At 43.3% G+C, this 12,471-nt stretch overlaps 1 protein-coding gene across 1 annotated transcript in view; it reads right to left on the reverse strand.

Annotated features, from left to right (window-relative positions):
- Nucleotides 1–12,471, reverse strand: part of SLC35F1 (solute carrier family 35 member F1) — a 423,236-nt gene that overhangs the window by 55,283 nt on the left and 355,482 nt on the right. The window contains exon 4 of the mRNA XM_015472798.3: nucleotides 1,523–1,682. Within this exon, the coding sequence (XP_015328284.2) occupies nucleotides 1,523–1,682 (160 nt within the window). The remainder of the gene's footprint in view (nucleotides 1–1,522; nucleotides 1,683–12,471) is intronic.

Consider the following 12,471-nt stretch of genomic DNA (forward strand, 5'->3'; position numbering starts at 1 on the left):
GCAAAAACTAGCCTTTTCATGTAATACTTATCAGTATCCAATGGAACACTATTTCATAGAACAGAATCTGGGAAGAGCTGGTGCATGTGTTTTTAGCACATCTGTTGTGGTGGGGACTGATGGTGCTGTGTAAGCAGCATTTGGAAGGGCTAGAGACTGTCTCTTTTGCTCTGTGTTATACCTTCAGCTCCCAGCAATTTTTGCTGTTACACTTTCAGCTTCTAGCAATGCAGGAGAGGGAAGGAAGCCTTTTCTAGCCTCAGCTGTGTGACCTCAGGCAGTTCGTTTGGCTTCTCTGTGTCTTGGCATTTTTTGTGTCTTAAATACAGGGCTGCCAGACAAGGTCCCTTTCAGCCAGAAAATTCTATGGTGCAACTTAAAAACATAAATGATGTTCATTTCAGGTATTACCTATGACCTAGTCTCAGAGAGAAATGCCCCAATTTTAACTTTGTATCCCTAATTCCCTTGAGGAAAAGGCAATTCCAAACTGACAGAGCTGTACTTTTTATCCTGTTCCTGATGCTGACAAAGAAAATTGTTTTTGTTTTTGTTTTCCTGCCCTCTGAAACTTTCTGTAGCTTGAGGAATTGGGGTATATTTTAAAGAACTACACTGCTTTAAAAGTGATCCTCTAGAAAGCATTCTGGATCAGTGTTCCCCAGAAGAGCATAGCACTCTGATGAGTAAATGTTGAAGCTTACCGAGTAGGTCTAAAAGGTAATTACCTGTGAAAGTGAAAGTGTTAGTCACTTAGTGGTGCTAGCTCTTTGCGAGTCCATGGACAGTACCTCGCTAGGAATGTCCATGGAATTCTCCAGGCAAGATACTGGAGCAGGTAGCCCTTCTCCAGGGGATCTTCCCAACCCAGGGATCGAACCCAGGTCTCCTGTATTGCAAGCAGGTTCTTGACTGTCTGAGCCACCAGGGACTGCTGCCCAAAGCCCTCCCTTCAAACAAACAAACCAACAAAAAAGATGCATGAGGAGACTGAACTTGACTCTCCCTCATAAAAATATTGAGTATTCCTAATCTACTCTTCAAAGTTTAAGTAACCACGTGTAGGCCTATATGACTAGCTTCACCCAGTAATTTGAAAGCTCTGTCTTTCTCTGACTTGGGAGAGAAGGCATAGGCAGGTAGGGGGTGGGGATGGTCCCGGTGGCTCAGGAATGGCCTGACCCACTGAAACTGTCTCTAACAGCTGGTCTGGGGCAGGCAGCTTTAGCCTCCAGCACATGCTCCAAATGGGTCATGACTCCCAGCTTTAAACACAGTCTGCGTGTTTCTGAATTCCTGTAGAATGGGCATGAAAGCTGTGTTTTGCTCCCTTTGTTCACTCAGGAAACATATCTGAAGCACCTTCTATGTGCCACTCTCCTGGGTGTAAGGGAACAAACATGAGTAGGCCGCAGACACTAGGGCGCCCAGGTTCCTGGTTCACACCATGAGCCACAAATGGCCCGTGTCTTGCCTTGGGCTCACCCACAGAGGCAAGTAACCTGGCGGACTGGAGACTCACCTGCTCCCTGGTGCCTGCCCACGAGCACGTCCGCGCCCGCCATGCAGCCCATCCCCAGGATGCAGACAACGATGCCGATGAAATGCACAGCCTTGTACCGGATCAGCAGGAAGAACCAGGAGAGCAAGATCACCACTGGGATCACAAAGCAGTCCAGGAGCTACGGCAGGCAGGGAGGGAAACAATAGTGGGGAGTTCAGAGGGAAGCTTTCCATTCGACAGAAACTGTGGGAAAAATGATTCTCTCGGCAGAGAGAACATTTTCCCTGAATCTGAGTTTTTGGGAAGACCCAGAAATGATGAAATTAAAACAGACTCTGAAACAAATGACATGAACTTTACTTAAACCCAAGCCTTGAAGAAAAGCAGAGAAGGCGAATCAATAAGTCAGGCTGGTGGTGAAGATTCTCCTGCCCCCATGGTGTCAGGGCAGCTCAGCTTTCATCTTCCTTAGCACCCAGGCTGACTCCATGGAGACACTCAGACGTGGAGAGAATAGACAGAGCCATTTTAGATGGTCCCAGAACTCTGGAAGCAGATGTGGGAATGGGAGGTGAAGGAGCAGTGGTCATATACTAGTCTATGACCTATTAGGATCTAAACAGAAGTTGAACTTCATTTCTCCCGGAGCTTTCTCCCCACTACCAATAAAAATTACTTTAGTCTGTTTTAATCTGTCACTCTTTATAGGAAAAAAAACCTAAATATAAATACAAATATTAGTCTCAAAAGTTTACAAATACTTAAAAACTACTGTAAAAAAAAAAGTAAAAAAGCAGAGAGAGAAAAGAAAGCAGAGTATTAAGAAATCTTTGATTTCATTTCTTATATATTTTGCACAAATAGTGAGATTCCATCTGACAAGGAAGCCCTAAGAGATGGTGGAGAGTTTGTCCCTGATCATGTAGAAAGAGAACCTGATGGAATGAGAAGACCCCTGTGTTGGGAGCCAAAAGACCTGAATTTGAGTACTAGATCCTTACTTCGAGCAGTATGACCTTGGGCAAACCACAAACTCAGGAAGCCTCAATTTCCTATTAGTATAAATGAAGACTATCTCTAAAGATCATTGTGAAGTTTGAAAATAACCCATGTGAAACCATTTTATAAATTCTGAGGGCCCCAATTCCAGTCTATGCCCTGCTTTCAAACACGATGCTCTGGACTCCACAGAACTGGTTGTCTCGACCACCTTCTGGTAAGATGCAATGACCTCTGGACACTCCATGAGAGGCACATCCATTAGACTCATGGATGGCTCCCAGGACTCCAGACTCCATGTACTAAACAAGAAAAAATGAGGAACTGGTGATCCGGTCTCAGGGCCCAGTATAGCTCCTCTGCTAGAATCCTAAACAGGTCACCCTACCACCCGGTAACCAGATTCAGGGCAGTGGTCATTAATACCCCTTCCCTTTTACTGTCTACACCCTATGGATCACAAACCAACAGTCCTTCCCTCTTACTGTCTACATCCTGTGGATCGCCAAATTCTGCCAGCTCATCTTCTAAACAACCTCTCAAATCTACTCTTATCACTTCTGCCACATAGACTGGACCAGCATCCTCTCCCACCTGGAGCAAGCCCTTCCTTCCTGCCTCAGGGTCTTCATTCATGCATTTCCTTCCTTCTGGATTGCTCAACCAGTTCTTGAAGACCTGCCTCCTTCTTCAGGCCCACACCTATATAATGCCTCCTCAAACAACCCCTAGGTTCCCTAGGCTAGGTCAGGTTCTAGTCAATGATTACCTTGCATTCTATACCTCTCCTTTACAGTGTCAATTATAATAATTCACAATTAATATGGAATTATTGCCATAATGTCTGACTTCCCCACTAGTCTGGAGGTCCCTGAGAGCAGGACTACATTTCTAGCACCCAGAGTTCTGCTGGGCTCATGAGATGCATCCAATAATAGTTACTGAACAAATACACACAAGGATTTTTAATAATCAGTAACATCAAAATCCAGTCTCCAAGACTCATTAAAGGCTGAAAAATGTTTGTATATTTCCTAAGCACCCCTGACAATCAGAATAGCTTTTTGGCATTGTAAACAATTCTTGGGATCTTTACTGTCTATTAAGCTTTTTGTGACCTGGACAGACTCTCATGCTTCTCTGTGTTGCAGTCATCTCCTCTGCAGAATGGAGAAACCAGTCAGAAGAGTAAGTTGTCCCTGAGGTTACTGGGAAATGTTAATACTGAGCTGCACCTTGATGGACTAGGGGCTGAGTCCAGAGGTCATAGAACTCTGGGAGGGGATGAGTACAGGGATGAAAGCTGGAGGACTGGCAGTCCAGCATACAGTCCCTCATTGCACAGTTAATTGTCAAGTTAATGATAACTACTTGATGTGATAAAATGCTCTTAAGGCAAGTTTTACAACTGGCCTCAAATACCATTTGTTAGGAAATTTGAGTTTGCCAGTGAAAACCCTTCACTGGGCATAAAACAGTTGGTGTTTTGCTTTAAAAATTAGAAATGATTGACTCAACAGTTAAAATATCTAGCTGCATGCTCCACACCTGGGATTTCATTATCTGGCTGCAAGCCCTCAGCCGGTGAAGCTGAAGACTTCCAGGCTTGAACGGTGGACAGCAAACCAGGCCACCATCCAGTCTTTGAGGAGGGCTCAAGTGAGCTTTTCTGCTTCTCAGTGTCATCAGAAATCCCAAAGCACTCAATTAGTCCTGGCATCTGTTCCCTTAATGAGCTGAGCTAAAAAATCTGTACTATGAGTGTCAGTTGGTCCTATGGGTAGGGAGGACTTTTAGAAAGAAGAGAAGATGAAAGAATACTACAGTACAAGCCAGGGTTTCTGGCACATTTCAGCTGGGAACCTTGGTGCCTAGCATACAGTAGGGATCAATAATGGGTGACTAATGAACCAAAGGATGGATAGGCATTTGGTATCCCTAACTGTCAGAAGGAACATTAGAGGTAACCCAGGCTGCTTCCGGCATTGGGAGTAGGACAGTTCCTCGTTTTGCAGGACAGCCCCATGCTCTCTGCAGGGCATTTAGCATCCCTGGGCTCTGGTCACTAAAAATGTTGTTGTTCAGTCTCTCAGTCTTATCCAACTCTTTGTGACCCCATGGACTGGAGTCCATTCTTCCCTGTCCTTCATCTCTCAGAGTTTGCTCAAACTCATGCTCATTGAGTCAGTGATGCCACCCAACCATCTTATCCTCTGTCGTCTCCTTCTCCTTCTGCCTTCAATCCTTCCCAGCATCAGGGTCTTTTCCAATGAGTCAGCTCTTCACATCAGGTGGCCAAAGTATTGGAGCTTCAGCTTCAGCATCAGTCCTTCCAATGAATATTCAGGGTTGATTTCCTTTAGGATGGACTGGTTTGATCTCCTGTAGTTCAAGAGACTCTCAACAGTCTTCTCCAACACCACAGTTCGAAAACATCAATTCTTTGGCACTTAGCCTTTTTTATTGTCCAGCTCTCAGATCCATACGTGACTACTGGAAAAACCACAGCTTTTACTATATGAACCTTTGTAGGCAAAGTAGTGTCTCTGCTTTGTGATATGCTGTTTAGGTTTGTCATTGCTTTTCTTCCAAGGAGCAAGGGTCTTTCAATTTGATGGCTTCAGTCACTGTCCACAGTTATTTTGGAGCCCAAGAAAATAAAATATGTCATTGTTTCCATTGTTTTCCCATCTATGTGCCATGAAGTGATGGGACCAGATGCCATGATCTTAGTTTTCTGAATGTTGCATGATTCAGTTTTCTGAATGATTCTTAGTTTTCTGAATGAGTTTTAAGCCAGCTTTTTCACTCTCCTCGTTCACCTTCATCAAGAGGCTCTTTAATTCCTCTTCACTTTCTTTCATAGGGGTGGTATCATTATGGCAGAAATGTTGAGCAGCTAGTTGCAATTTCGGTATTCTTGCAGGAGATGATCACAGGTTCTTCTGCTCTGCCATCTTGATGATCATGGAAAAGTGGAGACCACTAAAAATAAGTGCTCCTAAAAAAAAAAATGTTCCTATACAGGTGGCACCAGTGGTAAAGAACCCACCTGCCAATGTAGGAGACATAAGAGAAGCAAGTTTGATCTCTGGGTGGCAGAGTTGACACATGGCAACCCACTCCAGTGTTCTTCCTGGAGAATCCCATGGACAGAGGAGCCTGGAGGGCTACAATCCATAGGGTCACAAAGAGCTGGACATGACTGAAGTGACTTAGCACACAGCACACATTTACAAGCGCCCCTCGGAGGCAGTATCTCCCCAGTTTAGAATCACAGAATCCTTTATTTAAAAACAAGATTCAGAAGTTTCAACAAGTGAAGTGACGTGCTCCAGGTCACTCAAACGGCTGATACCAGAGACAATCCTGTCCTGATTTTTTTAAACCATATTTTAATGAAAGTCAGTGACATAAATTGCTACAGGTGGGAGATCACACCACTGTTATCTGTAACTAGAAAGAGAGAAAAAGATACATTTGGGAGTTGCTGTTAGTAAACAGGCTATTATATTTTTACCGATTTTTGTCTCCAACTTTTCCCCTGTGGCTTTATCACATAAAACATACTGACAAAATAATTTTCCAATAGATTTCTGGTAGCTTAACTCCTTAGCAAAGTGGTTGTTAGAGTAATAATAGAGAGCAGCATTGTAACATATGCTCACAACTGGGACTGCTAAAGCAGAAAAAGAAGTGAAAAACTAGTAGATTTACCTTTCTTTGCATACATTTCTACATCCAAATGGAAATTATAAAATATCAATACCAAAAAATAAACAAATGAATACTATTTCATAACCATCTTACAACTCTGAAAAATCTCAAAGAATGTGAAGAACTTTAGAAAGAGAAGTTCATTACCTCTTAGATTTATATAGTATCATTCCCCTCTAAAGATACAAGCTAGTTTTGCTCTTCTATGTCAGTAATCCTTAAGTGATACCTGCCAGTGAGGTCTACAACCCCAAGTTATCTGATTCCATTGATGAGGTACTGAGGCACACCATGCTTAGTGGCTGAAACAAATTCTCTGAAGTTATTACGATAATACCCGGATTATTTTTATTTTGAGCTTGGTAGTCTTAAATATTTCCTTAGGATAGATTCCTGGCTGGAAACTACAGAGTTAAAGTTTGAATTTTCCTTGTGGCTCAGATGATAAAGAATCTGCCTAAAATATAGGTGGTTTGTGTTTGAACCCTAGGTTGGAAAGATCCCCTGGAGAAGGGAATGGCTACCCACTCCAGTATTCTTGCCTGGAGAATTCCATGGACAGAGGAGGCTGGTGGGCTACAGTCCATGGGATCACAAAGAGTCTGACATGACTGAGTGACTAACACAAACACACACAAAGTATACATTTTAAAAAACTATGGATACATATTGCCTTTTTTTCCCTAGGAAATTAGTGGCTACTTGAGCTTCCCTTGTGGCTCAGACAGTAAAGCGTCTGCCTACAATGTGGGAGACCCGGGTTCAATCCCTGGGTCAGGAAGATCTCCTGGAGAAGGAAATGGCAACCCACTACAGTATTCTTGCCTGGAAAATCCCATGAATGGAGGAACCTGGTAGGCTACAGTCCATGGGGTCAAAAAGAGTCAGACATGACTGAGCGACTTCAGTTCAGTTCAGTTCAGTTCAGCTGCTCAGTCGTGTCCGACTCTTTGGGACCCCATGGACTGAAGCACGCCAGGCTTCCGTGTCCATCACCAACACCCAGAGTTTGCTCAAACTCATATCCATCAAGTCGGTGATGCCATCCATATATCTCATCCTCTGACATCCCCTTCTCCTCCTGCCTTCAATCTTTCCCAGCATCAGGGTCTTTTCCAGTGAGTCAGTTCTTCACATCAGGTGGCCAAAGTATTGGAGCTTCAGCTTCAGTCCTTCCAATGAATATTCAGGACTGATTTCCTTTAGGATTGACTCCTTATTTGTTTTACTTACTTGTCCACTTACTACTTAGTAACTACTTCCTACTTAGTGAGAGAGTCATTTCCTACGCAGGTTGATAAGGAGTCTAGGGGTCCCCAAAGAGAGAGGGGTCTGGAATTCTCAAGAAGGAAGAAAGGACAAATCTTTTTTTTCTTTCTCTACATTCCTTAGGATTATATAACAAGGATGTATCCTGCCTGAGGACAGTCTCTGGATTACACCTTCTGGCTAATTCTGTTCTCTTAAAATGTAAATTATGGGAGTAGGTCTGGTGAGGTCTTTACAATCTCCAGACATTTTGGATTCATTGGAGAGTATATAACTTCATTGCTAACACTAGCAAGCGGGTACTCTTTCTGCCCCCTTCTGATGCGTATGTCAGAAGCTTTCTCTTTCTCCTTTATACTTTAATAAAACTTTATTACACAAAAGCTCTGAGCGATCAAGCCTCGTCTCTGGCCCTGGATTGAATTCTTCTCCTCCCGGAGTCAAGAATCCCGGTGTCTTCGCATGATTCAACAACAACCTTTCATTAGTAAGTACTTACTTGTCCACTTACTACTTACTACTTAAGTGGCTACTTACTTGCCCACAATTAGCAGACAAATACAAACTAAGATGAAAGAATTTCATTTGCTTTGCAAAGTAAAAATAGGTATTCCCAGTTTGTACTTATAGATGTAAAAACTCAGCATGGCTTGTAACTTATCATCAAGATATGACCCTTAAATACCTTCGGAAAAGCTGACAATAGCATTATGTTTTCACTCTGATAAAATGTCTGTATTTAGAGGCTGCATTTTGGGTCTAAATTGCTCCATGTACTGTTTTCTCCTTTAATATTGGATGCTTGTGGTCATGTCTCCTCACCTTTGGATTCTATCTGGCAGAAAATAATAGCTTGATCCATGTGGAATGGTCATTTTTGTAGGTAAAAAAAATGACAATTTCAATATTGACAATTTCACATAGTTCACCTAAGAGATGCAAGGAACCAAGTAGAGATGAGACCCCACACTGCATTAACTTTAGACTTGGATTACAGAAGCAGTGTTGCCTCCTATCTCCCACTCCAATTTTAATTTAGCTTAAAATTTCTTATGGGCTTCCCAGGTGGCTCAGTGGGTAGAGAATCCACCTCCAGTGCAGTAGACACAGGAGACTTGGGTTCAGTCCTTGGGACAGAAAGATCCCCTGGAGGAGGGTATGCCAATCCACTCTAGTATTCTTGCCTGAAGAATCCCATGTACAGAGGAGTCTGGTGGGTTACAGTCCACGGGGGTTGCAAAAAGTTGGACACGACTGAGCATGCATGCAAACTTTCTTAGGCAGATACAATGGAGTAAAGTGTCCTCAAGTCTTGGACCCTGTCTCAGGGGTCCTTCCAGCAAAGAACAGTTGTTACCAATCCATAAAGCAGGCAAAAATGAAAGAATTTGAAGACAGCTTGTTTCCTCCTTTTTGTTTAAGGCACGTCTGAAGCGACTTAGCAGAGAAAGCAGAGAGAGAGAAGGCATACCACCACCACCAAGTGGTAAAGTCCCCCGCTGGATACTGAATTAGCTATTTCCCGTCTGGCTGGAGCAAGAAGGAATGGGCAGAGAGGAAGAGACTTCTCCCAGTGTCCCAGCATCAGAAGGGAATGAATGTCTTCCCTGGCCTCCTGGGTGGTATGATGGGGAGAAGAGAAAAGTCCCTCGACGTTCCTTCCCTACCTCCACTTGGTTTGGGTGACATCTATCTTCACATAAAAGTTCTTGATTGAAAATCTACACATCATAGTATTAGGCGTGAAAATCTCTGGAAGAAGAAAATCAGAATCTATACAAATAAAATGTTAATAATGGCTATCTTTGAATAGGATCACTGAGACTTCATACATCCCTCCCCCAAATTCTCTGTGGTTTCCAAATTTCCTCTCGTGTGCATATAGTACTTTCAAAATACATAAAACAACACCTGTTATGAGAGTGTAAACAATCTACAAGAGTCAGATCAGTCTTTCTCTAAGGAAGCAAACGGTTTTAAAAAACAAAAAGTCATACAAATATGCCCCAATACCCAACTGCTCCCATCCCAGGAAAGCATAATGAGGAGGTGACCTCATCCCTCTTTCTAATTCTCTCCACCCAAAAGAGACTCCTCCGCCCGCCTTCAGTTCCTCATTAACACTCCCCTCCGGCTATGCATGGGGCTCCGTGTTCTGCACGTGGCCCAGCTGTCAGAGGCTAAACCTGAGGCAACTGGTAGGTGATTCCAGGAAAGAGAACATTTCCTCTCTCCCTGCCTCTGCTCCTAATTGGCAATCCTCCCATGTTTCTAAAAGTGATGTATATTATAAATTCATCGCCGGTGAGTAAAACTGAATCCTTAACAGGGAAGGATCTTAAAAAAGACAAACTTCAGTAACAGACACAACAAAAGTCCTCTTTTAGCTGACAGTCCAGCTGAAGAGAGCGGGATATAATTTGGGAAATGCACACTCACACGCAGTCAAGAACCATTTGATTCAGGGGCCTCGACATGCAGCCAGGCCAGAAGCATTTGAAAACTCAAATACAGTTCCAGGGAGCAGTATTTTTCATCTGGAACAGACTTCTCTGGTAGATACACTGACCTCCTCCACTCACACCAGATTTTTTTCTTTCGAGGACTGTTGTATTCATAACATCTCGACCCTCACTAACCCCAAACCTTAGGACTTAAAGTTTAGGTTTTACTGCCTTAAAATGTCCATAATGGATGAAGCCATGTTTCCATCAAGTTGCCCAGGAGATCTGAACTAATAAAACGTGTCATTATGATGACTATATGACAGTCGTTTCCCAGCAAATGTCCTATTTTCAGAATTTAGAAAGAGATTTTCACTAAACTATCTTTCTTGTTTCTATTGATAAGGATTTCAATGTGTGAATTTTATGTTTCTTTGTGTAATTCATCAGAACTTCCTACTTGTTAAAAATATCTTATTTTACTTTTACGGCCTCAACTCTTAAAGACAAAAGAAAGATACTACCATGCACTAAAAATCTAGGTGACCACTGGAGCATCTCTTTAGGTGTTCAGTCATAGTGCGATTCTTTGAGACTCCACGGACTGTAGCCTGTCAGGCTCCTCTGTCCATGGAATTCTCTAGGCAAGAATACTGGACTGGGTAGCCATCTCCAGGGGGTCTTCCCAACCTAGGGATCAAACCCGGGTCTCCTGCATTGCAGGCAGATTCTTTACTGTCTGAGCCACCAGGGAAGCCTGTATCTTCTGGTGGTCATCTAAAAATCTGGGACAAGCACCTAAAGATACAGGTAATTAGGAAGATACGTGCTCTCTAGCTCTGCTGCATGGAAATCTTTCTTGGGTGAGAGTGGAGCTTTCCCACAGGAAAAACTCCCACAAGTGAGCATCACTAGCGCTTTAATCAGATTTAAAAACAAGCTCTGACTGTCAAACTGGATTCTAAAAGCAGAAAGCAAGAAATTAACATTTCCTGAATGCCTATCATATACCATAGGTGCAAGGCCAGTTCTTTCCCCCCATTTTACAGATGAGGAAACAGTGCTAAAGATAACAGGTAACTTACTTGAAGCCCCATAACAGAGTCAGAGCCAGAGTGTGGTCCCAGGTCTGCCCTTCTCACACAGACTGAGCTTAAGCAGGCAAGGTCTAGGTGCTGTGCTGTGCTTAGTCGCTCAGTTGTGTCCGACTCTTGGTGACCCCATGAACTCTGTCTATGGAGATTATTCAGGCAAGAATACTGGAGTGGGTTGCCATGCCCTCCTCCAGGGGATCGTCTCAACCCAGGGATCAAACCCAGGTCTCCTGCATTGCAGGCAGATTTTTTAACCATCTGAGCCACCAGGGAAGCCCTCTAGGTGAAGTAGAAAGTACATAAGATCCAGTTTTTATAACAACAGTCTAGGCTGGCTCAGCCTCAACTCGATCGAGCAGGTTTGTATGTTCTCTCTTATGTCGAGAGCCCTCTAGGAGAGAGGCAGACTCCTAGAGTACTGAAAAAATAATCACTAGTTGTCTGCATTTCTCATACGAAAGAAGGTGAACAGTATAAGAAAAGTGTACGAGAATCAGAACTGTTTCTTTTTAGTGATGGGTTTCTGATACTGTGTAGCTACCTTGAGTGCTTTTGGAGAAGTGCTTGCCTTAAGTCATTCAAGCACTATGAACTCGTATTTCTTATTCATGGAATTCATGAACATAAGAACATGAACAATAACATTAAAGAAAGTACACATTTCAAAGCACATATTGAAGGAAATGAACGTTTTCTGATAAAATATTAATTTCCCATTAATTTTGCATTACTTGTGATTCTTCCCAGCATTAAAACAGCAGGGAGAAACAATTTCAAAAGCTAGAGGAAAGAATCGTGTACCTTTGGGGATCTATCTCTAGGTCTAACTCAACTATTCCAGGTTTTATTTAAAAAAAAAGGTGAATGTTACCTTATACTTGTCACTGGGCTTCCTTGGTGGCTCAGATGGTAAAGAAGGTGCCTGCAATGCAGGAGACTCAGGTTTCATCCCTCGGTTGGGAAGATCCCCCTGGAGATGGGATCCCCCTGGAGAATTCCACCAGAGGAGCCTGGTGGGCTACAGTCAGCAGGTATTTATTTACTGCTTACTGCACGCTCAGCATTGCTACAGGTGCTGGGCATGACCCAAACACTCTATATGGAGATTCAAGTAGACAAATATCGATAGACACATAGGTCTCTCCTCCAGTTCATGGCCAGTGTCTTCCCTTAAGGACTTCCTGGCACTGAAGGAAATTCTGCCCTCTGTCCCTTAGGACCTTCCCTCCCTGCACTCCTCTTGGGTCTCCATCCTGCTCTCGCTGCTGCCTGTTTTCCTTCACCATATAGACACGCCCAGTCTCACCCTCAATGCCCAATTGCTCCGCAGCTTTTTATCTTTCCCTCTTCACAGCCAGGCTTCCTGAAAAATTAATCTACAGTCTGTTTCTTGTATCTGGGCCCCATCCATTCCTCAAGCTGCATCGATATCGACAATGGCTTT

The sequence above is a fragment of the Bos taurus genome, chromosome 9 (genome assembly GCF_002263795.3).
Source record: "Bos taurus isolate L1 Dominette 01449 registration number 42190680 breed Hereford chromosome 9, ARS-UCD2.0, whole genome shotgun sequence".
NCBI lineage: Eukaryota > Metazoa > Chordata > Mammalia > Artiodactyla > Bovidae > Bos > Bos taurus.